General features: G+C 39.5%; 1 protein-coding gene across 1 annotated transcript; it reads right to left on the reverse strand.

The window, feature by feature from the left end:
• Positions 1-9,004: 9,004 nt before the first annotated feature.
• Positions 9,005-25,296, reverse strand: LOC130905112 (uncharacterized). The gene is made up of 5 exons (XM_057818146.1): positions 23,921-25,296; positions 18,022-18,210; positions 17,582-17,937; positions 13,299-13,486; positions 9,005-10,454 (listed from the first exon to the last, which is right to left on the reverse strand). The coding sequence occupies exons 1-5, from the start codon at positions 25,224-25,226 to the stop codon at positions 10,001-10,003; spliced, it is 2,493 nt and encodes an 830-aa protein (XP_057674129.1). The 5' UTR covers positions 25,227-25,296; the 3' UTR covers positions 9,005-10,000.
• Positions 25,297-26,208: the final 912 nt, after the last annotated feature.

A 26,208-nucleotide genomic window follows, 5' to 3' on the forward strand; every position in this document is an offset into this window, starting at 1 on the left:
ATTGAATGAGAATATCAATTGAATGGGAATATCAATTTGTCAAGGACAATTGTCGTGATAGTAATTCATAAAAATGTTTAAAATATCAATTGAATGGGAATAACAATTTGTCAAGAACAATTGTCGTGATAGTAATTTATAAAAATGTTTAGTTGGCACATAGCCTACTGTGTGTATGTGTATTGACTGGACTACATTTCCATGGGTCTGCATTATATATATATACTGGACTGTCTCAGAAAATTAGAATACACAATATTCTAATTTTTTGAGACAGTCCTGTGTATATATACAGTATATTAGTGCTGTCAAATATTTAAAAATTTTAATTTAGTTAATCATATGTCAACTGTGTGATTAATCATGATTAATCACATTTCCCTCGGGATGAATAAAGTTGCTCTTCAGGAAAAAAATCTAGGAAAATACTATAATTGACTTAAAATTTGTTTTCAGATGAAATGTATGATGTATGAATGAATTAATACTTAACCAAATAGTTTTAAAATTTTATTTAACAACTCAGATCGTATAAAATAAAATAAATTGTCAGTATTATACAGAAACGAGTTTAACAGATTAACAGTGCCTCAGACTAACAATGTGGCTCAAGTACCATTTGGCATATTGCCCAAAATTAACTGCCAACTTAAAGAGCAGACAAGCACAGTACAGAAACAATACCTAGTGTTTCAAAAAATGTGTAAACAACTTGTCTGTTAAATTAAACATTTCACACAAATAAATGGTATGGGGAATACGGCACTGATGTTTCGTGTCTTATTTCACTTTTTCTCAACAATGTTTGGAACTCAGTGCAACTATATTCAGTCCCGTTATCAGATCGGATGCACCTTACTTTCCCATAAGGAGCTATATCTGCGAGAATTTTTTCTGTTGCTAGAACAGTGTCACTTTTCTTTTTCAGGAAATATGTGAAAATTGCACCAGAGTAATCATCTGTGAATACCTGCACATATTTGTAACCATCAATCAATTCTGGAGTTATAGGACCCGCAAGATCTGAGTGTACCAATTTTAAGGGTGTATCTGCTCGAGTATCTGGGTCTCTATTTCGAGTCTGGATAAATTTTCCTTGTATGCATATCTCACACGTTTGTTCAGGTCTTGTTTCTTTTCCCTTAATCTGCATTCCATCAACTACTTTCTGTAATTTGATCACATCCTCATAATTGCAGTGGCCTAATATTTGGTGCCATGTGTGAATATCATAACATGCATTGCACTTGTCAGATTCACCAATTGTATGCAAAAAGTACAGCTTGCCATACACATGTATATTGAATTTCGTAACGTCTTTGGTTATCAGTGCGTCTTCACCTTCTTTGAAAAGTACCGTGGCTCCACTCGATGTTGCTGCTTTCACCGAAAAAATGTCTTGTGGGTACGATGGTATGAAGAGTGCGTTTCTGAGTGTTGCCTTGCGCTGCCGTCGTCTGTTGTCGATCATGTAGCACTCTGCATCTCCTCTTTTTAGTGCGACTCCACTGCACCTGGTACCATCTGCCAACTCGACACTGTGGTTCTCTGGTTTGAACGTCTCTTGGAAGCTTTTGAACTTGGTCACGTCAGTGATGATATGAGATGTCGCTCCCGTGTCCACCATCAGGCCTCATTCCCGGATGCTGTGTATATTCTGCCGCCTGGTGTCGGGCTGTTCATCTCTCAATTTGAACGCGATGTCAGGATCTCCATCTGCAGCAATTTTTCTCGCTCCGTCCGGTTTTTCCTTGCGTCTGCAAGTGGCGTCTTTGTGCGTGTCAGTTTTGCAACGACTACAGTATGTCTTTTGTTGACATGATTTTGCACGGTGGCCTTTGATCCCACATTTGAAGCACACCAACTCTCGTCTTTGATCCGATCACTTTTGTAGTTTGCTTTGAAGCTCTTGCTTGAGTCTTCATCACTCTGTCGCTTGATTCTGCTGCATTTAATTTTTCCGTTTCTTCAAAACTTCGGAGTTTGGTTTTGAATTCTGCAAATGTCATGTTCGCATCGATATGCGCCACATGAATTGTAAATGGCTTGTAACTTTCTAGCGGCCCCTTCAAGACCATTGCGATAAGTAGACCATCTCCCATTGTTTCACCTGCATTTCGCAATGCTGTGATGGCGGTCTCAGCTCTTATTATGTAGTTCATTATGCTTTCTTCGTTTCTCTTTTTAAGAGATGTTAGCATGGTGTACAAGTTTATAATCCTGGGTTTTCCCTTCCCAGCATAATATTGTCTTAATATTTTCAGAGCTTTTCTTCCATCATTTGGTGCATCTCTCATTATTAAGGAGAGGCTTTTATCATCAAGAAGTTGTATCATTTCAGCATAGGCGTCCGTGTTTTTCATTTCATCATTTTCTCTCTCGGCTTCAGTGGTTGGTCCTACCAGCACTGTGTTGTTTAGCCCGAGTAGATGAAAATGTCCCAACATTTTAGTTTCCCAGAGTTCATATTTAGCTTCATCTCCGTCAATGCCAGTCGAGGTAACCTACTTGTTCCTCGTGGATCCATGTTGCTTGTTAGCTTTTTCCGCTAATCAGCAGTCCGTGAGCACGCTGTCTTTTGCGACCTTCTACACGGTGGAAACTGACTTGACCTCCGAATGACTCCTGGGCCCATAACCTGTTGAGGTAGTTGCAGCTCAACGTTGCATTCGTAGGAAGAATTGACGGAGAATAAGTTGTCTTTTAGCCAAAACCTGGAGTGTTTAATTTCCACTGACATGCGAATACATCCTCTCTCATTGCTGTCTTCACAGGCAATCACACAAATCAAAGTAATCAAAGGCAAACACAAAGAAGTAATAAAAGTAGCACTCTAGACAATTAAGTCCCATCCTGCCATCTTGTGGCGAAAAGATAATATGTCAATAATAACAAGCAATAGGAACATTATTTCAACATCAACTGAGGACACATTTATGAATACAAAACATTTCCTCCACCATTTCTCTCAACACTTGTTACTTGTTTTTTGTTATTTGGCGCCCTCTGCTGGCGATTGGGTCCAAATGATTTTATGGGTTTGGGGCGTGAGCTTGGTGTAATGACATCAACAATGGCGAGCTACAAGTTTATTTTTTGATTGAAAATTTTACAAATTTTAATAAAACGAAAACATTAAGAGGGGTTTTAATATAAAATTTCTATAACTTGTACTAACTTGTACTAACATTTATCTTTTAAGAACTTTTTCTATCCATGGATCGCTTTAAGAGAATGTTAATAATGTTAATGCTATCCTATTGATTTATTGTTATAATAAACAAATAAACTACAGTACTTATGTACCGTATGTTGAATGTATTTATCTGTCTTGTGTCTTATCTTTTCATTCCAACAATAATTTACAGAAAAATATGGCATATTTTATAAATGGTTTGAATTGCGATTAATTACGATTAATTAAGTTTTAAGCTGTGATTAACTCGATTAAAAATTTTAATCGTTTGACAGCCCTAATATATATATATATATATATATATATATATATATATATATATATATATATATATATATATATATATATATATATATATATTATATTTTAGTCATTATTATTATTATTTTTTTTTTTTCAAACTGCATTTTCCCATCCAGAGTGAGGGGGCACACTTTAAATATATTAAAGTGATATAGACATCTTTGAGTGAACTTCGAGTAAAATTCAAGTATCTTGAGGCTGGGCTGAGTGTCCTCTTTTTTGGAAATCAAAATATGGTCACCCTAGCCAAATGGTTTGATAGCATTAATAAATGTAACATTCATAGCTAATACTGTGTTTTGGTTGTTGGGTTAAGTATACTTCATGCACTGTATTTTGTGGGTCAACTGTAATTTTTTTTTACTCTTGTCGCCAAGGGAAACATGTAGGCTAGGAACGCCACTGCATCCAAGGTTCGACGAATTGATGAAAACACATTCATGAGACATGTTCTTACATGAGCATGAGCATACTGAAGTAGCAGAACTTGTTCTACCAGTGTTGGCATTAGGATAGCAATGAATCGTCACACGGACTTGTACTCAAATCTAATCAAATAACTTTTTCCTGATAAAATAAAGGTAGAAATCACTATCTTATTAAGGAGAGGCGTCTGCTTTGCGTTGTCCAAGCTGGAGAAGCAGCAATGAACGAAAATTGTAGACAGGTCTAACAGGCTTTTGAAAGTCTTGCACATATTTACATCTTGTTTGAGGCCCAAGTGTGCTAAACATTCCAGCGTTTTCTATAGTCTAGTCATTCTTGACACAAACACAGTCAACATCTTGGTATACGTTAGATATCCTGGTTTAGGATTATTGGTTGGGACATGAAGCAACAACCAGCGGTGGAATGTAACAAAGTACTTTGTTACTGTACTTAAGTACATTTTTGTGTATCTGTACTTTACTTGAGTACGAATATGAAGCGGTACTTTTTACTTTACTTCACTACATTGTACAGCACGCATCACGTTACTTTTGTTTGTTTTTCTTCTCATGGCGAATTGATAGGTTCGTTTTCATGCCAATTGATAACTGCCGCGTACAACTGTACCATAATTGAGCACTAGAGGGAGTAACACGAGTGCATACAAGCATGATTAGGCAGGTGAACAAGATATTGAGCAATATGAATGAATGAATGAATGAATGAATGAATGAATTTATTGTCATTTATTGTCATCATCATCATCATCATAATCATTGACAGTTTCAGAGTGTCGAATTTGCCCGAAAGAAAGACGATGACAGACAAAGGAAAGACGGGAAAAAGCAAATGCTTATCGATACCCGTCCCCCAACAGCCCGGGACACACAGTCAAGCATGTTTGTGTTACAGTCCAGTTATTATCAGTTTTTTTTGTTGTTGTTGTTGTTTTTTCACATATCATTCAAAAGTCATTGATTGCCATGGAATTTCACATATTGTCAGATAAAATATACAGAGCTGTTTTCTTTTGCAAGCGTTGATAAGCGTCTTGGTCATCCAAGATTTGTTTTGCATTCTTTGTCTCGTGGGAGTCAACTTAATCAGGCAGTGCTTATCGTGCTGAAGTGTATTCATAAGCACCCATAAGCTGCATTCACATTATTTGCATTGTAAACATCATTCCAGTCTTGAGTTGAGAGATCTTTTTTCATGTTTTCAATGTTTTGATCAGTTCTGATTCTTTTGTACACTGTCTTTGTCGGATTTACGCAGTGGTTGCGTGGAGTGTAGCTTGTGAAGATAGGCAGATGGTCGGTGATATCACAGCAAAGTTGTATCCGTGCAAATTAAAGTCAGTTTCTTTGTTTTCCTTAAGCCGGGTTTCTGAGGCGGCAATAACATCAAACTTGTTATTGAAGCTCTGTAGATATTCGTCAATGCTTTTAAAATGTTTGTATAGACTCCTGGCGTTGAAGTGGATTTGTTTCAGCTTACCGTCCACATCCATGGAATTGTAGTACTGTTCCGCTGTGTAGTACTTAGAGTTGTCCGACATGTTATAGTAAAAGTTGAGGTCAGGATCAAGATTATCAGTTGGGCCATCATGGTACTCATGAATCTGGTCATCCAGAAAGGTGGTAACAGGTGTCATCATTAATTTTCAAATGAGGTCAGCTCTTCCAGGCTTCTCACGACTCTTATCTTCATGTCTTGCGACTTGACAAGGATTTTGCAATCAGAGACCCAGGTGCTGGCAATTTTCCCCTCTTTTTTGAGCTGACGTGCTTTTCTCGCTATTTGGGCATTTCGGCGAGTCAAGTTGTCATTCAGAAAAATCTTCGTTCCTTTCAGGCGGTGGCGCTGGTCAAGCAAGGCAACCTTGCTCTTGTGGTCTGCCAACTTCACGACCACCGTCGCCGGTCCTCTCCCCCCATTTGGGAGCAGAAACCAGTGGCGGATGTCCTGCGGGTCCACCTTTATTCCAAATTCTTGCAGCTTGGCAATTGCCTGTAAAAACCAACAATATAAACCAACAATGAACAGCGCACCTTCAGATGGGTGCTGCATACTCTTGTACAGTAGGTGGCGGTATGCACCTGATAGTTGCTTGCAATCCGCCATAAAGCTAAATTTGGGCATAGACTTCATAATGTGTTGACGGTACACGGGGGCGCAGGGCCGATAAATAGGGGGGCTGCATTGTTGGCGAGGCCGTCAAAGCTAACCGAGTGGAATCAAAGACAAAGAGCATTTTTCGTTGAAAATTCTTGAGAATAAATGCTTAAATCCCCGAATTCTTTATAGATATGGATGTAAAACAATCTCGATTCTTGGTTAAAAGCAAAAAAAACTGCGCAGATAGCATTTATTTTACGTAAATATGTCAAAGTACAATGCTAGTCAGTTAGTGAATGTAGCTAACAACCGCCTTATGTAAACAGAGCTTTTCCGGTAAAAATTCTTGTAAAAAAATGTTTTTCTGTATAGATGTGGACGTAAAACAGTCTCAATTCTTGGTTACGAGCGAAAAAAAAAAAACTTGCAGTTAGCATTTATTTCACGTAGATATTGCGAACTATGATGCCAATGCCGTAGCGGCTAATTTATCCCATTGATATTTTCCACGCGTGGTACGAAAAATAAAATAATTACCTTGAATCATCGAACAAATCCCTCCTGAGACAATCCTTCCCATTTGGATGCGGTACAGCTTTCATACTTTTTCAAAAGAAATCCAGCGTTAGATCGCTGCATGCTTGTTTGTGAATAGCTCCTCTTGATGTGGGCGGCCCCCTACTTGAAAGCAAGGCAGAGTGCATGACCGATCTGACCCGTCAATACCATTATGAAGTCAATGATTTTTTTTTTTTTTTTTTAGCTTAAGCTTCTGTTTACTGTGCAGTCAATTTTATTGCTTGTTTTTTTCCATTCGACAGTTTTAATTTACATTGAGCAAAGAATTTTGTGGTTCTACGAATACTGGCTCAGACCTCAGTGTGTCATATGCATATATATAGTGGTACCTCTGCTTACGAAATTGGTTCTGGAAGTAGTTTCTTAACTTGAAAATTCTCTAAGTAGAGACACGTTTTCCATGTAAATGCCCTGATCCGTTCCAAGCCCCCCATAAAATTCAGACATAAATGTTTTATAATGCATAAAAAACATCGAAACATGAAAGAAACACGTTACAATTCCAATATTACACAATAAACATAAAATCTGAGTTGTGCATAACGTAAAAACCCAAGAATAGAGTATTGAATTAATGTATATATTCTCATGTGAAGCTGTCGGAACACGAAGGGCGATTAAAAAGGATGCTGGGATACATGCATACACATACAGTAGAGGTCCCTCTTAGCCAACTGAATGCCAGGAATGCTAGCCAACAGCCAATGGCAGAGCAGCAGTATGTTACGTTCAGTAAACTCTGGGAGCTGTGAGTCTCAGCCATACTGTAGTTTTGCCTTTCGTATCCTTAAATTTATTTCGTAACAAAAGGCAACATTTTCCCATTTAGGCATGTCTTAGCCTGAAAATTCTGTATGTTGAGACATTCTTAAGTAGAGGTACCAATGCATTGACAAATGAAAACCAACAATGAGCAGCGGACCTTCAGATGGTTGCTGCACACTGTTGTACAGTAGGTGTCAGTAAGAGTTTTTTGAGCTTAAGCAATAAAATTGACTGCCCTGTAAACAAGCTTGTTTTTGTTCCCATTCTGCAGTTTTAAATATCATTGAGTAGGGAATGAACTTTGTTTTTTTGAGTATTGGTTTAGATCGCAGTGCGTGTTATTTATATCACATTTTTGCATCAGGAGAAAATTCTTTTTTTTTTTTTTACTTGCAAAGTTATTTTTAAAGCAAGCACCTTTGTACTTTTACTTGAGTAAATTGTTTCTTGGCTACTTGTACTTTTACTAGTATTTTTTTGCCAGTGTACCCGTGTTATGAGTTTTTTGAGCTTGTTAAGCTTCCGTTTACAGTGCAGTCAATTTTAAGCCCCCCGATTCTGAAGTTTTAAATAACACAAAGCAGTCAATGAATTTTATGGGTTTTTGAATATTGGCTCAGATCTGTTTTATATATGGCGGAAAACACAGACAAGACTGAAAAAGCAGTTTCTGCTCTTGCACTCCTGTTTAAAAGAAACTGCTGTATTTTAGGCCAAAAGAACTGTTGTGTTTGATAGAACAATATGTCTATATGCTGCGATAGCAGATTCATGCCGCATTAAGCCCCGAACTACTTTTAATTTGCCCGTTTTACCCTGAAAATCCCCGTTTACAGACGTCGCGCAACCGTTTTTGTTAACCTAGCCATGAAAACAAGGTAATATTATTCAAAATGTCTGTCGTTTTTATCTTAGAATCATTGATTCATATCTAATATTTTGTTTAAAAAAAAAAAAACAACTTTAAAAGATGATTCACTTGCATATTATAAACTTTTAAACAAATTACGTCACAATGAAAAAAAAAAAGGCGTCCGTAAAAAAGTCAGATATCTTCCTCATAATAACTACCGCTAAATTGTTTTTGTTACTGTCGAATTTCCCCCGATATGTTAAATAACCGATCCAAACAAAAAAAAATTGAAAAAAATGTTTAAAAGGGTACATATATGAAAAGGAAAATCTCGACCACTCCTTGATGTCTACGATTTCTGTATCGCGACCCTTGTTTTATTACCATGTTTCACCCATAAAATCCCCAAATAATCCAGCTGTGGCCATTCACAGCTGTGTCTTGACACTCAGTGATACATGGCACATGGAGTTTTTGGATCGAAACAAGGTAAGTACGCAATAATATCTCGTTAAAGGCGTAGCGTCTGTAATTCTGCTCTCGCATGTTCTCACCTCCAGATCGGGTTTTGCCGTTTAAAAAAACATTAAAAAAAAAAAAAAAAAAATGCCCTCCGGTCCAAAAATTTATTTCCCCCAGAAAATTGAGATTTTAAGCTTTCCAATGATGTGTTACACATGCATTTCGGACAATTTTGAAATTTGGCCAAATCGGGGGTCTCCGAGCGGAACTTCAAGTCAACTGAGTGTTTTCCGCCATATATATTTTTGATCAGGAGAAAATAATTTTTACTTGCAAAGTAATTTTTAAAGCAAGTGCTTTTGTACTTCGAGTAATTTTAATCTTAGATACTTGTACTTTTACATTTCTTGCCCCTGTAACTGTACTTTTACTTAAGAAAAAAAGTGAGTAATTCATTCACCGCTGGCAACAACACAGGCGTTTTTATGGTTGGTTAAAAGTTGCTCCTGTTGACAAATACATTTAATATGCAGTGAACTTTTTCCAGTCAAAGACATAATAAAAATACTGCTCCATACAGTGACAACATGAAAAACTGACCTCGTCAAATTTGGCTTGTCGTTCTGTGCTGGTGTGAATTACATATATAAAAAATGTTAAGCACAAATGCTAAGTACCGAGTCTTTCGTCAAATAAGTGCTTCCATTCAACATAGTAGAAAATTAAAATCTGAGCATGCTAATCATATATCAGCTGACCAAGCGAAACCATAAACAACAGACTTAAAAATAAGTGCTTTAAAACAAATTAGTCCTCCAGTTTGAGTGCTTTTCAAGAAGTGCGAATTGTAAAGGTGTTTGGAAGAAAAGGAAGCAAAACCTTAACAATCGTGTGAGAACTTGAACGTTTCTACCTTCAGACTGAAAGATGATCGATGTTTTGGCTTGGAAAAACAATGACATCGAAAATCAGGTCGCAGACACATCCGCTCGGCAAGTAGGCTTTGATCACTCACAGCAGCAGCCTTTGTTAAGATTGGAACCATCTTTTCTTTGGCACCAGTAAACAGCAAGTCAAACTTACACGACTTACATTGTGTCCTTTTTAGTATAAAAACATGAATGAGTCATCTTGTGAGGATTTGTAAATCATAATCCCAGTGTGTATGGAAAACTGTTGACACGTACCAGTTAAGATGGATATCAAGGATATGGATCAAATGGTCAAACAGCTTTCCATAAGTGTAAAACAAGTGTCAAAACATGGCAAATTTTCAGTCCGTTTAAAAATAAACATTAGCCGTCAGACTTGTACCCGTGGAAGCGAACCAGTGGCTTGTGTTTTAAGAACGCCGCGATGGATGTCGAGCGTTTTACTTTGCTTCCAGTGACGGTCCTCGGTCTTTCTCCCTGCCAGGCGAAGGACAGGTGATGCCGCTTATGACGTCGCCGTTGACGCGGCTTCTCCCCGCCGTGTCCTTCCGTCGCGGGAGACCCCCCTCGTCCCCCGGCGGCGTCGCGCGCCGGCGCCCCCAATAGGCGGAAGACTTCCTGCGACTCGCTTGGGCTCAGGTACTGCCAGGGTTTCTTCCCGGCCGTGTCTCTCAGCTTGACGTCGGCGTTGAATTTGTTGACCAGCAGGCGAATGATGTTCTTGTTGCCGTGGATGGCGGCGACGTGAAGCGGCGTTTGGCCGCACGATGCCTTGGCGTTGATGTCGAACGCTACACCGGCCTTTTGAACACCGTACCTGAAAACATCAAATGGAGCCATAATAAGTAAAAGTATTTCTCGGTGTGGTACGGGAGTGCCCTCTAGTGGTCTGTAGAAAATTAAACTAAATGTTCATACAAGAGGCTAATATGAGAGCGCAGACCTCCGCCTAAGCAGATCAATTCAAAGCACTGCAATATTTCTGACCTCTGACCTTTGACCCTTTCTCTTATCATATCACCTGCTACGCAAATTTGAGGTAAATTGGCTAAATTCATTTTCTTACCTCTGTGACGACAGCTTAGTTGTATTCAATTGACCAAAGATGAACATTTAATGTTCAAGTCTACTGTATGTATAAACACAATGTTTATCCTTTTCTGAACTATTTATTTTCAAATATTTAGGAACAACTTCATGGTGCGAGACCATTTAAAATCAAATCTTCAAAAATTGAAGGACAATAGTAACGCTTAAAGTGATCCTCTACCTTAAATACATGTAGGCTACAATAAACCACAATTGTTCTCATGTACTAAAATATGTTGTTAGAAACACATAAAATGTTAAATCAATGGCAATATTTTATAATATTTACTACATATTTTGACCGTTAGTTGGCGCCATGGTTTGCGGGCTCGCAGTGATGACGTCATTGGGATCTTTCCAAATGTGTAGCGTGTTCAACAATTGCTTATTGCTGGCTAAACTCGCAAAGTAAAATGCCACGATGTGCTGCTTTTGGATGCAATTTCCAGTCAAATGGAAACAAGGGGAGTGAAGTGAGTGGTCAAGGTGGAATTATTATTTTTAGTGAATAAATGTGCATAAGTGGAAGCTTCTCCCCCTTATTGGTCCCAGTATGCACATATCCTACCCACCACGCGTTACAACTGGCGCCCAAACATTTTTCCTGGATCCTCAGTCAAGGAAGGGATCCGTCTATTTTCTGGATCCGACGGTCCCACCGCGTCTGCAATATTGGTTTCGGATCTGTCTATTTTTTTCCATTCGTCGGTCCCACAGCGGCTTTTCAGATCAGTCTATTTTGTGGAATGGACGGCCAAATCGCGGCTGCAACATTGCCATGGGATTGGTCTAATTCCTGGATCTTCGAGTGAGTAAAAAACGCGGATTTGGATTACTATTGCTATCTTTTTTGTTGACTATTCTCAGTGGGAGTTTTCCCCAAATCATACCAAATAATCAAAGCATTATGGCACGCTACAGTGACGACAGTGACTCTGACATGGACCTTACAACAATGTTGGACTTCGTCAGGGAACGCATGTTTGCGTACTGCTGAGCTCCCGAGTGAAGAATGGTCAATGTGGAAATATTTTTTGTGAATAAAATTTGCATAGGTGGAAGCTTCTCCCCTTTTTGGTACTTTTATACGCGTATCCTACCTACCACGCGTTACAATGTACAAGACATGGATTACACAAGGTGTGCTCTTTGGCCTGTACTATATATAAAGCACACGACAGCTCTGGATGCTAACAATCTACATAATTATATTGGGATAAGTTTGAAAACGCAATATGCTTCTTCTGTACAGTCTTCAGAAGAGGCTTCCTCCTGGGGTGACAGCCATGCACACCAATTTGATGTAGAGTGCGGCGTATGGTCTGAGCATTAACAGGCTGAGCCCCCACCTCTTCAATCTCTGCAGCAATGCTGACAGCACTCCTGTAATGAGTCACATGACATTTTGGAGGGAAAATGACAAACAGTACTCAATTTGGACATTTAGTACGTAGTTTCCATGCAGTGTACTAACTTTTGTTCCCAAGGCTTAGATATTGATGGCTGTATTTTGAGTTATTTTGAGGGGAAAATAAATGAACTGCACACTAAGCTGCACATGTACTACTCTTCATTGTGTCGAAGTGTCATTTTGTCAGTGCTGTCCCATGAAAAGATATACTTATATATCTGCAGAAATGGGAGGGGTGTACTCACTTTTGTGATACACTGTATAATAGAGTTAATTTATTTCCCCCTCAAAATAACTCAAGATATAGCCATTATTATCTCAACCCCTGGCAACAAAAGTGAGTGCACCTCTTAGTAAATACGTACATCCCTAAATGTCCAGATTGAGTACTGCTTGTCATTATTCCTCCAAAATGTCATGTGACTCGTTACAGGAGTGCTGTCAGCATTGCTGCAGAGATTGAAGAGGTGGGGGGTCAGCCTGTTAGTGCTCAGACCATACATCAAATTGGTGTGCATGGCTGTCACCCCAGGAGGAAGCCTCTTCTGAAGACGGTACAGAAGAAAGCCTGCCTGTTCCATCACACCCAAGGACATGGTTCCAGTAATCCATGTGCTCTGTTGACATGTCTTCAGCAAACTTTTTGCTGGCTTTCTTGAGTACCGTCTTCAGAAGAGGCTTCCTGGGTGACAGCCATGCATACCAATTTGACGTAGAGTGTGTCTTATGGTCTGAGCACTAATAGGCTGACCCCCACCCCCCACCTCTTCAATCTCTGCAGCAATGCTGACAGCACTCCTGTAACAAGTCACATGACATTTTGGAGGGAAAAAGACAAGCAGTACTCAATTTGGACATTTATGGATGTACGTAGTTTCTAAGGGCTGTACTCACTTTTGTTGCCAGGGGTTTAGATATTAATGGCTATATTTTGAGTTATTCTGAGGGGAAAATAAATTATATAAGCTGCAAACAGACTATTTTTCATCGTGTCATTTTGTCAGTGTTGTCCCATGAAAAGATATACTTAAATATCTGCAGTAATGCGAGGGGTGTACTCACTTTTGTGATACACTGGAAATGTAACGGAGTAAATGTAACGCATTACTGCCCACCTGTGGAAATTAAGATCTCGAAAAGTACATATGAACGTAGTATTACCAGAGTGTGTTGAGAACTCTGTGGTCGCCGTGTTTGGCGATCCAATGCAGCACAGTAAAGCCGGAGATGAAGTCTCGTCTGTTGAGGAGAGTGGCGTCCTCTCTGAACAAGGAGTAGATATCCGGCCACGCCCCTGATGCTCCTTTCACCAGCCACGCGTGTTCTCGCGCTTCAAGAGGAACCTGGGACTGACGATAGTACAAGAGAAATCACCTTCATGTTTTTTCGTTTTTAACTCCAGTTTTTTGTCCCTCAATTTTTATTGTGCATTTTATGTGTTCAAGACATTGATCTTCATTTTCTACACTTTCAGTTTGAATTCTTCCTTGCCCAAAATCTATTTGTATGTGTCTGTGTGTGTTTGTTTTAGTGCTGCAACGATTAATAATTAACTCGAGTATTCGATAAGAAAAAAAATATTCAAATAAAATTTTGTTGTTTCGAGGATTCGTTTAATTAAAGTGGCATTGTAATGGTTTATTTTGAAAGTGTTTACATTTAGTTTTATAGATGAGGATGGAAACTGCCCTCTGGTCTGCCTCATTTTACATGGCTGAATCCAACTGCTCCCTGTTAAGACCAAGTTTTTGTTTGGGCTAATGTTTTAATGCATTCGTAACTTAGTTAAAAGGTATATTTTGTCATTTTTTGTGGGAATATGAGTCTGAACCATTTGTTAGGAGCATTGTTAAACCAAAAAAACCCGTTTTTTTATAGCATTTAAGCTGGCGAACGTTTGCTATGTATGCCAATTGTTCTTTTGTTGTGCAAAGATCCTCATTTATTAATTTTTTTATACCGTTTGAGGCTCATCCCAGGTATTTTAATTTTTCATGTTCCTTATCCGATTACTCGATTATTCGAACTAACTAGTTCATCGATTAATCGACGACTAAAATAATCGATTTAGACCAAATTTTACACAGTTGTACTCCATGTTTCTGGGAGTGTTCTTAGATGGTTTTCATCTGTGTAGGTCTCCATTTAGTGCAGAAAATTTAATTCGACCTCAAAAGATTTGAATAGAAAATCCCTGATTGTGGAGGCAACAGTGCCATCTTTTGGGCAAAAGAAGCGTCTTTTGCGACTGCAATGTCGCGGTTTCTTTCAAACTTTACGGTTACATGTACAAATTTAAATGTGCTGTGTTGATACAGCACGTGTGGCTCCGCAACAAGATGTTGGATTTTAATTATTTATTTATTTTTACAATTTTCCAGAAAATCACTGAGGGATTAATTTCAGCTGGGTATTTATACTGTAGCAACAAGGGGTGTGACAAAATATCGAAATGGTGAAATATAATGATACTGTACTTTGCATCCCAAAAGGTTAGCGATATACTCATGCCAAAAATCGAGACATACAGAATTTTCAGGTTAAGAAACGCCTTAATGGGAAAATATTGCCTCTTGTTACAAAAGAAATTTCAGGATATGAAAGGGAAAAATACAGTATGGCTGGTACTCGCAGCTCCCAGAGTTTATTGAACATAACATACTTACAGCTGCTCTGCCATTGGCTATTGCCTCGCATTCCTGGCATCCAATTGGCCAAGAGGGACCGCTAATTTATGTGTTGTGTGTATCCCAGCGTCTTCATTCGCCCCTCATGTTCTGACAGCTTGATATGAGTGTACTATATTAACTTCGACTCTTTATTCTTTTTTTTTTTTTTTTTACAGCATGCACAACTTGGATTTTATGTTTATTGTGCAATAATCTAATTGTAACATGTACTGTACTTGTTACATGTTTTGATACATTTTTACGCATTATTTTAGAAAGTCCAATTGCAAAACAGCCCGGGCATGCCTCGTCCCCCATCAGAGGTGGAATTAGAGAACCAGGCTGAAAGCCATGCGGGGTAGAGTTTGTATTTTTTATATACAAATTAGTAGTTACATCTCAGCCTGCAGGGCTGAACCATGGAAACAAACAATAAATTCCTATGCCTCGCTTGTCCAATCTTTGAGGAGGAGAGCTCAAATATACAGAAAGGAGTACAGGCAATTTGTGAACAAGCCAAAAGACAATTAAGAGAAGAGCAATATATGAATATGTCCAATCAAAATTACAGTGGTATGAAAAAGTATCTGAACCTTTTGGAATTTCTCACATTTCTGCATGAAATCACCATCATTTGTAATCTGATCTTTGTCAAAATCACACAGATGAAAATGCAGTGTCTGCGTTAACTAAAACTACCCCAAACATTTATAGGTTTTCTTATTTTAATGAGGATAGCATGCAAACAATGACTGAAGGGGGAAAAATAAGTAAGTGAACCCTCTGCGTCAGGAGACTTAAAGAGCAATTGAAACTAATTTTTACCAATCATTTTAAGTCAGGTGTATGCTCAATCACTGATCAGTGGTTTAAAGCTGTCCTGCCCACTAGAAAACACACACATGGTAAGAATTGTCTTGATGCATTGTCTGATGTGCATCAAAGCTCGATCAAAAGAGCTGTCTGAAGACCTGGGATCAAGGATTGTTGGTTCATATAAAGCTGGGAAAGGATATAAAACCATCTCTAAAAGTCTGGATGTTCATCAATCGACATTGAGAGAAGTTGTCTACAAATGGAGAGTTTGGCACTGTTGCTTCTCTCCCAAGGAGTGGCCGTCCACCAAAGATGACGCCAAGAGTTCAGCGCAGAATACTCAGAGAGGTAAAAATGAACCCTAGAGTGTCTGCTAAAGACTTACAGATATCACTGGCATAGTCCAATATCTCTGTGCACACCTCAACTATATGTAAAACTATGGCCAAGAATGGTGTTCATGGGAGGATTCCACGGAGGAAACCATTGCTGTCTAAAAAAACATTGTTGCTCGTTTAATGTTCGCAAAAAGGCACTTGGACACTCCACAGACGTTTTGGCAAAATATTTGGTGGACTGATAAAACCAAAGTTGAATTGTTTGGGAGAAACACACAACGTCATCTGTGGAGAAAAAAATGTAACAGCTCACTAACATCAACACCTCATCTCCACCGTGAAGCATGGTGGAGGAAGCATCATGATTCGGGGCTGTTTTTGGTGCCTCAGGGACTGGACAACTTGCAGAAAATATTAAATGTGATGGTTCACTTGCTTATTTCTCCCTCTTCTGTCATTGTTTGCATCCTCATTAAAATATGAAAACCTATAAATGTTTGGGGGATTTAGTCAAAGCAGACACTTTTTTCATCTGTGTGATTTTGACAAAGATCAGATCACATTTGATGGCTATTTTATGCAGAAATGTGAGAAATTCCACAAGGTTCAGATACGTTTTCATAATACTGTACATGAAAATGAATATAGCAAGCCCAATGAACATATGTGTAATAATATGTGAATATCTACACCATCATCATCATGGATAACTATTTCCTCCAAACATTTTATTAAAGCTTCCTGACTTGACTGTAATCTACAAGTTTACTGTTTTATACATAAAACTTAACTTAAAACGTTAAAGTTTTCAATGAATGTTCTGAGTATAAAACATAAAAAGAATTTCTCAGTACACAAATCAGACCAAAGTTCTGTTGATTCAAATCCAAAAAGTGCTGCTGATTGACATTTTCTGTTGTTGTGTGCAAAGCATTGATGTAAATTGTGTCAATGACTCATTAATTTTCTTTAAACAAACTAAACAACAAAATTGAATGAGGAGACGGCAGACTGTAATGAATCTGTTTTCAAACAAACAGTTGTTCATAAATTCAATCAAAATCCAATTTCAAAGCACACTGTCTTGTATGACATTTTACAGTTTGAACGGGAGTTTGTGTTGAGAGACTAAGCTGGGTTTAAGTGTGTGATTTCTTAAAAAGAAATGAGACAACTTTACTATCTAACAATAACTCAAGTGCTAAGATGCTTTTCCAAAACACAATACAAACGGACACTTACGACACTGATTAGCATAATCGTGAACTAGCTTAGCACTCTATGTCAAGTAGTAACTTCTCATCAACAAAAAATACAAACAATACAATGGTTTCATACTTTCATTTACTCACTTCTGAACACAAAAAATGTAACGCTCGAAACTTCGTAATATTACTGTATTGATTCAGCAACCCAACCTAAGGGTAGCAGTGAACTCACTCTCTTTTGCTATAATCACTGGCGTGCAAACAAGGACCCAAATGGGACTTCTCATATCTGCCGGCAAAAATCAAATTCATTGGCAACTAATTTATGAATCGATTTTAATCGATTAGTTGTTCTAGCCTTAACAACAGTTATAGTGGCAAAGCACCAAATTGGTTTCAGTTTCTGTCCTTACCTGCCTATGGGGGCTTTCATGATGAGCACCAGTGGCGTGCGGAAAATGCTTCCCTTTCGCATCCGCTTCGGCCAAGTCGGCGAGACTGTTGCCGGACGACAGCGAGGACGACGACAGGTTGTAGTGAAGGCTAAGCGAGGACGAGATCCGGTGGAGGCGCTTCCGCCTTGCCGCCTCGTTCCCCCTCGCTCCTTCCTCCGCTTCTTCCTGGAGGAACCGATCGAGGTCGGCGCCCATGCTGCGGCACATCCTGCCTTTCAGCTTGCTGCTGATACGCCTAGCCAGCGTCGGGCGTGGACGCTGCGCCGGTGACGAGCCGGAGCAGTCGCTCGACTCGTGGTCATCATAGAGATTACCTGCGATATTAAGACAAATAATTTACAGTTCACAAAAAGAGTGGTTAGTAACTTCAGAGATGAGATTTGAGTCCTCACACCGACCTGCAGAGTGCCGCCATTGCGTGTCACTGGGCTGGTTCAGATGGTCAGAAGAGTGATGCAATGTAGGCACGTGGGCAGATGCTCTTTTGTCTAGCAGGTCGCCTGTAGAGTGGTGCCAGGGTTCCGCGACCCTCAGATAACGGGGTTGCTGGAGCACCTGCTGAGTTTTAAAGGCGTCCATCGGGTCACCTGATCACATAACATACGCAAAATAATCCTGTATTGTTGCAATATTGTTTTAAATAAAGTCTGTTCCTAATAAGGCAATAACTTGTGTTCTGGAATTTTATCATTAGTGTTGTGAAGCCAAATACTGAGATGAAAGACAGTTCTAGACAAAAAATAAGTTCAACAAATTTTCAAATGTCAAAACTGTTGTCAATGTCCATGTTATTCTTTAACGACTATTAACACCTTTCAAAAACACATTTCTCTATGAGTAAATATTACATCAGCAAGATGAGAAGAACTACTCCATTCGCCATATTTGAGGTGTGCTGTCCAGTGTTGTTAATAACGGCTAGAGCTGGGAATCTTGGGGCACCTAACGATTCGATTACGATTACGATTCAGAGGCTCCGATTCTATTATAATACGATTATTGATGCACCCCCCTCCTTTTTTTTTTTTTTTTTATGTTTTGTACATTAGTTCCAAAATTGTTCAAAAATACTCTCAGGCTAAACCAAACTACTATTTCAGTATCAAGTTAACATATAGCAGTAAACAAATATACAAAAATAACAGTAAATAAAAAAACTCCAGTCCCCATTCTGTATCAGCAGCTTGAAACTACATTCAATTAATTTAATGCTGTGAATCAATCGTTAAAGTTGTTAAAATTGCTCCTGTTATTCCATAATGTACCTTTTGTCTACTTTCAACATGTGAAAGTTTTAAAACTATTTTAAAGATAGATTCAAGTCAATATTTTACCGATTTAGGAGTATTTTAGATAAAAAGTTAATTAGGTTCGCTTGGAAGGTTCGCTACAACAGCCTTGCAGGGAAGTGTACTGCTTTAAGATGGCGGCCGTTTACTAATGCCCGCATCTAGCTTTTTGTAGATGTGCTGCTAACGCTACCGGATCTATATTGCATCTAGTCCTATATAAATGATATCTACCTTAACATTATGTGGATGTACTTTGTAGCAGCTTTTCGGCAGCAGTCAGGTATGTTGTAGTGTTTTTTTATCTCGTGGCATGAGTTGAGTTAGAGCCGTGAGTTGATCATTGGCATTACCCGAGGGGCCGGGTAATGAGAAGCATGATGTTTAGCTACTCTCGCTGCATTCTTCATTGCGTCCCGAAGAGCGCCTGGCTCGCTGAGTGTGTTGTACTTCTGCTTTACTTGGCATATTTCAATAATCGGAATTTGGATGTTTGTGAATCGTTCTCGAATCTTCCACGGCCGAATCGCGAATAATCTAAGAATCGGAAATTTTGCACACCTCTGAAAAATAACGCCTTTAGTAACGCCGTTATATTCTAACGGCGTTACTAAAGGCGTTATTTTTTTCAGTAATCTAATCAATTACTTTTCTCATCTTGGCAACGCCGTTACTGTTACTGAGGCGGGAATGGCGTGCGTTACTAAGTTGGTTGAATAAAAAAAGTCTGTGAGAGACGGACTCATGGAGACGAGAGAGCAGAGCAGGTGTGGGGAGGACACCGTTGCAAAAGCGATGCTAGGTGGCGCATCATTATCACTAGTTACTTTGCCAAGTAACTAATTACTCTTACATTCAGGTAACTGAGTTACTAACGCAATTACTTTTGGGGAGAAGTAATTTGTAACTGTAATTAATTACTTTTTTAGAGTAAAATTAACAACACTGCTCTCTGCAGCGCACAGGAAACAGCAGCTAACGTTACTGTTTACGTTGACGCTGGGCTAACTAGTGCCAACCAGACTGCCAACTAGTGGACGGGAGTTGATGTGCAGCCACTGAATTGAGTATTTCCACCAAAAACACACACGTAAAGACCGATACGGACAGATTTTTAATCGATACGAGAATTGCATGATGTAATATCACAATATATCACAGAATCGAGTTTTTTTTTTAACACCCCTATTACATATAATGCATCATTGCAATTTATGAATACAAATGTATTGTAAAACACTCAAATGTTCTGCTTTTAATTCATATCTTTGTTCTTCTTAGTTGGCCCCCCATCAGTCACAAATTTATTGAAAAATTATGCCATTCGTTTGTGCTGTAATCATTTTTGTTGTTGCTGCTTGACATGTTGACATTCTTTAATAAGTCAATCTGAGGTCAACCAGCCCCCTATTTTGATCAAAATGGTAAGAATTGTGTCAATCGTTCGTGCTGGTTTCTACTGTAAAAAAAAATTATTTTGTGCTACTATCATGTTAAAGATATTAATGTGATGACGTCACACAGCTCGCCATTATTTGCAAAATGGACCCGAAATTGTGCCATTTGTTTCTGCCACGTTTGTGCTGTAAAAATTTTTCGTTTGTGTTGCTATCGTTTTAGAGATATTGAGATATTAATTTCGAGTGATGACATCAATCGCACCGTCTCTGTCGCAGCTGACAAGGCGTACAAACTCCCTCAATAAAAGAGGAGTGTCCCAACAACTAGCACAAACCTAGCATAATGGAATGGCACCCCTTTGGTCCATTTTGCACTAAAAGGGGGGGCTTGAGATATTATTATCGAGTGATGACGTGACTCACGGTCTCCCATTTACTGCAAAATGGACCCGAATGGGTGTCATTCATTTGTACTACATTTGCGCTAGTTGTTGAAACACCCCTCTGTTATTGAAAGAGTTCGTACTCATCCCTGAAATTAATACAGTTGTGCAAATAAGTATTTAGTCAACCACCAATCTTTCAAGTTCTCCTACTTGCAAAGATTAGAGAGGCCTGTAATTGTCAACATGAGTAAACCTCAACCATGAGAGACAAAATGTGGGGAAAAAAAAAAAAAAAGAAAATCACATTGTTTGATTTTTAAAAATTTATTTCCAAATTAGAGTGGAAAATAAGTATTTGGTCACCTACAAACAAGCAAGATTTCTGGCTGTCAAAGAGGTCAAACTTCTTCTGACTAGGTCTAACAAGGCTCCACTCGTTACCTGTATTAATGGCACCTGTTTTAACTCATTATCGGTATAAAAGACACCTGTCCACAATCTCAATCAGTCACACTCCAAACTCCACTATGGCCAAGACCAAAGAGCTGTCGAAGGACACCAGAGACAAAATTGTAGACCTGCACCAGGCTGGGAAGACTGAATATGCAATAAGTAAAACGCTTGGTGGAAAGAAATTAACACCAATTAAGTCGGTGCAATTCTTAGAAAATGGAAGACATACAAGACCACTGATAATCTCCCTCGATCTGGAGCGAGGGCAACAGCCAGGGCAACAAAGGAGTGGCTTCGTAAGAAGCATTTCAAGGTCCTGGAGTGGCCTAACCAGTCTCCAGATCTAAAACCCATAGAAAATCTGTGGAGGGAGTTGAAAGACCATGTTGCCCAACGACAGCCCCAAAACATCACTGTTCTAGAGGAGATCTACATGGAGGAATGGGCCAAAACACCAGCAACAGTGTGTGAAAAGCTTTTGAAGAGTTACAGAAAACGTTTCACCTCCGTTAATGGCAAAAAGGGGTACATAACAAAGTATTGAGATGAACTTTTGGTATTGACCAAATACTTATTTTCCACCATGATTTGCAAATAAATTCTTTAAAAATCAAACAATGTGATTTTCTGCCCCAACCCCCCCCCCCCACACACACACATTCTGTCTCTCATGGTTGAAGTTTACCCATGTTGACAATTACAGGCCTCTCTAATATTTCCAAGTGGGAGAACTTGCACAATTAGTGGTTGACTAAATACTTATTTGCCCCACTGTATCTCAATATTTCAAAAACGATACCAGCACAAATGAAAATTTTTAGAGCACAAACCATCACAAATGTAGCACAAACAATTGACACCATTTTTAAAACGGGGTGCTGGTTGACCACAAACTGACCCGTAAAACAATTGTTAGTATGTCCAAAACGATAGCAGAACAAACGAAAAAAAAATTCACCACAAACGAATGACATAATTGTTCTATAAATTTGCATCTGATGGGGGGCCAACTTTACAGCGGTAACCCTGTAAACTAACTAACCCTAACCCCAAAATAAATTGTTATTTATATGTTTTTGTGATTCTTAATTAACCAGATAAACACACTGGGCACTAATTTGAAGATATTCCGTTCTTTAAGGTCTGACAGCTGGTTTTAATTCATTTTTGGGCACAGTATCCAAAACATCCGTTTTTGTATGCTGTTACTACATGCACACAACAGCCCATATCCTTTTTATAAATAGTGTTGAATAAACATTGCAGTTATGCCTGTGGACCTGTGTTCTTCATTATGTTGCTATTTGTTATGTTGTTATTTGTTATGTTAAAATACGGTGTTTTTCACACTTTTTTTTTTTTTTTTTTTAGAAAAACGCAGATCCTATAGTTAAAAAAAAAACCTGTCGTGTTAGAGAAGAACTGAATTCATTTTTAGATTCAACACCCTAAAATTAGTTAAAACTGCTGTCAGACCTGAAACAAAAAATGTGTCTCACATCATTAATGGTTATTATACAGTAGGGCTGCAGCTATTGATGACTTTAGTAGTCGATTAATCGATGAACTAGTTCAGGGGAGTCCAAACTTTTTGCAAAGGGGGCCAGATTTGGTGTGGTAAAAATGTGGGGGGCCGACCTTGGGTGACGTCCTTTACGTAGAGCAATATATTTAGGCAAATTTTAGCAAGCCATTCTGTGTGTTACATTTGCTTTATTATTTTTTCAAATGAATAATTTCAACAATCTCACAACTAGCCTTTGTGGCGTACTCTTTTGACTCTCGGGCTCTTGCGAAATATTGCTGCTCTGAAATTAAACTAGCTTCAAGTTGCTTCAATTTCTTGCTACGTATCTTCCTTGTAATCTTGTCGTACATGTCAGCGTGTCTTGTTTGGTAATATCACCTCACACACAGCAACTATCTCTTCGCAAATGAGGCAGACACAGTTGTTGCGTATTTTAGTGAAGAAATGGTCCAATTTCCAACTATCCTTGAAGCGTCGGCCGTCGCATTGTCAACTTTCTTGTTTTTGTTGATTGTCACCGTTTTAGAAAATTGGGAGTTAAGGGTCACACAGGGTAATGTTGCTTAGAGTGCTGCTGTCTTTTAGTGGGTAATGAGGAGCAGCATTTCGTGTGTAAGCTACTTCATATGCTGGTAGAAGTACTGATAGAAGTACTGCTGACCAATTTATTAAGTCTATGTGCGGGCCAGACGTTATTGATTTTATGACAAAGGCTAGGGGTCGGATGAAATTTGAGCATGGGCCGCATTTGGCCACCGGGCCGGACTTTTCTTTCTTCTCTTGTGTTTCTTTTCTTCTGTCCCCCCATAACACCTTCCTGTTCACTGCTTTGTCCTAATAAACGAGGTATGTTGAATGATCACAATGGGAGTATGTCAGACTCTCAATGTGAAATATTAAAACTGTTCAGACTGTCCGGGCACTTAGACTTCCATTCTCTGTGTCAAACAGCTGAACAGGACAGGTTTAAAAAAAAATTTTTTTTTTTTTTTTTTTTTTTTTTTTAAACTAGACGAATCCTCAAAGCTGCAGCATTTAATTTGAATCTTTTTTTCTCATCGAATTACCCAACTTAAGCGATAAATCTTTGCAGCACTACAACACAATATTTTTTTCTACCAACTACACCAACTATTGGAAGAATCAGCAACTGCTGGCCCAGATTATATTTGTATTTTGTAAATGAAAATGTAAAAATTTACTTGAGGATGATTTTGTGAAGTGATTGTGCGCAGCCTTACCTGCTACGAAATGTAGTTTCTCAGTGCTGCTGTTGCTTCCAGCCGGCATAGCAGGCCACTCACTGCCGGGGAAGCCAGCATCCGATGGATGAGTAAAGATGCTGTTGTGGCTGCTCGACAGACACGTTTTTTCGCTTGGACTCCACACCTGTCTGTTTTCTACTGCAAAACCTACGGGCTGGGAGTACCGTCTCTCCTCCTCTTCTGCTCTATCTTGAGAGGGCATCGCATGCCCTACAGGCAAACTACGCCGGGTGGGCACCAACCCCTCGGGGGGAGACTCAGGAACCGCATTCAGTCCCGTCTTTGGTCTCCCGAGCTGGATGACTGACTCTGAGCTCCATCCTGGGCGGGAATGATGAACCTGACCGTCTTTTGTCACATTTTGGACGTAAATCGTAGGAATCTCTGTTGATGGAAAGGCAATGGGCTGACTCATGCTGGAGGCTGCAGGGGCCCTCAGGTGACTGTCTAGGGGCCCCACTGCCCCCGTTGGTGTCAATTTCAACTTGGGCTCTTCATCCTCATCATCGTCATCATAAGAAACTGCAGTTTTGTAGCTCTGCCTCTGTCTGGCGCTGCGAGGCTGAACATGAAGATTGCCAAGAATATTTGGGTTCTGATGAAGACTTCCAATAGGTTGCTGATTGCTTTTTAGAGTTCCTTGAGGTGACACCTGTTTGCTGATTTCTCCATGTTGGATTGATGCCTTCCGTTGACCCACTTGGAGATGGCTCTGTCTCATGACGGGGTACTCTGGGGGACTCGTCTGAGTTTTGACTGAGATTGGAGCGTGAGTCAGTGCTGTAGTTACTTCAGCTCGACTAACCTGCTTCGGTTCCAGTCTCAGGTTCAAATTTGTTTCTACATTATTGTTGTTCAGTATGATACCAGCCACCGGTAGGATATTTTTCATGTCAGATTCTCTTGGCTTAGTAGGCGTTGTCTCCTCTCGAAGTAAGGGTTTCTGTCGAACCTTTTCTTTGCTCCAAGCCGGGTTCAAGGTAGCCTTGGGCGGCGGGGGCCCAGCGGAACCTCGGGCGGACGTCCCGGAAGTAGCGCTCCCGCCGCCGCTGGGTCCAGGAGTCCTGTATTTCTTCCTGAGCACGACGTGCGAGACGCCGTGTTCCTGCTTGACCGTTGCCACGGAGTTGACAAACTTCTTGAAAAGTTCGCGGTTCCGAACCTGGTCCGCGTGGTCGCGGAGAAAGCCCTTAAAGTGAAGCAGCAGGTCGGCATTTTTCACTGAGCCGCCTCTGCTCTGTAGAAAATGTAAAACGGAGTCTTGCGTGAAATCCGTGTCCATTCCGATTACGGTGTTTTCAGCCTTGTCGGTTTCGAAGGTCGGGAGTCGTTGAGGAATGAAACCCCGCCCACTGCAGGTATTTAACCCCTTTCTTGCAGGTGAACCGGATGAATTGGACACGCATGGTGATCATTATTAGCAATGAAGACGAAATAATTACATGTTATCTGACAGGAGACGACTTTTGATCGTTTACAGTGAATATTATAAGTTGATCGGGACTGGCGGCAGCCTAAGAAAACACTACAGTATTATCAAATCAACCAAACTGTGTTGTCAATATATTGGACATTGTCGCCCTCTGGCGGGTGACGGTAGAATGTTTGTAGCTAACGAAACATTAATTGATGGTAGCTTTGCATGTCCAGTAATCCCTCAATTTTCGCTGTTGATGGTTACCAGAACCCGCCGCGAAATTGAAAAACCGCGAAGTAGCGCCCCCCCCCCCCCAAAATGAAGACAGACAAGACTGAAAAAACAGTTTAAAATAGAATAGAATAGAACTTTACTGTCATTGTCAGCAAAACATTAAAAAACAACGAAATTTGACTTGGCACTCCAGTATAAAAATATGTATTGAAAATAAATAGGAAAATATATAATCTAGGGCAATAAGTGAGAAATTATGGCCTGCTTGGACTGAAATACTGCATGAACAACACAGGAATAGTGCAATACGGTCCTGAAATTAGCAGCGTCATTTGTGCAAAAAAAAAAAAAAAAAAAATGATTAAAACATTTCTTTAAATAGAAAAGTGGTCCCAGTAATGTGCAGGTTACAATCACCAGTTGAAGAGTGTATATGCGGGGGTTCAGATTTTGTGCTTATTTAGGGTAGGTTATGTAGGTATGTAGGGTTGGAAAGAAGCTGTCTCTCAGCCTTGTTTTGTTGGACCTGTAGTGTCTGCAGGAGGGCAGCAGGTCAAAGAGTCAGTGGCCGGGATGAGAAGGATCCTTAATGATGTTATCAGCTCTTTTTTGG

Source organism: Corythoichthys intestinalis, chromosome 17 (genome assembly GCF_030265065.1).
Source record: "Corythoichthys intestinalis isolate RoL2023-P3 chromosome 17, ASM3026506v1, whole genome shotgun sequence".
Lineage (NCBI taxonomy): Eukaryota > Metazoa > Chordata > Actinopteri > Syngnathiformes > Syngnathidae > Corythoichthys > Corythoichthys intestinalis.

What these genes read in the sequence shown, in the direction of transcription:
- LOC130905112 (XM_057818146.1), bottom strand. Translation starts at nt 25,226, where the DNA reads ATGGACACGGATTTCACGCAAGACTCCGTTTTACATTTTCTACAGAGC. An exon ending in GAAACTACATTTCGTAGCAG is followed by an intron (nt 18,211 to 23,920) that starts GTAAGGCTGCGC and finishes TTATGTGATCAG; the next exon opens with GTGACCCGATGGACGCCTTT. An exon ending in ATGAAAGCCCCCATAGGCAG is followed by an intron (nt 13,487 to 17,581) that starts GTAAGGACAGAA and finishes TACTATCGTCAG; the next exon opens with TCCCAGGTTCCTCTTGAAGC.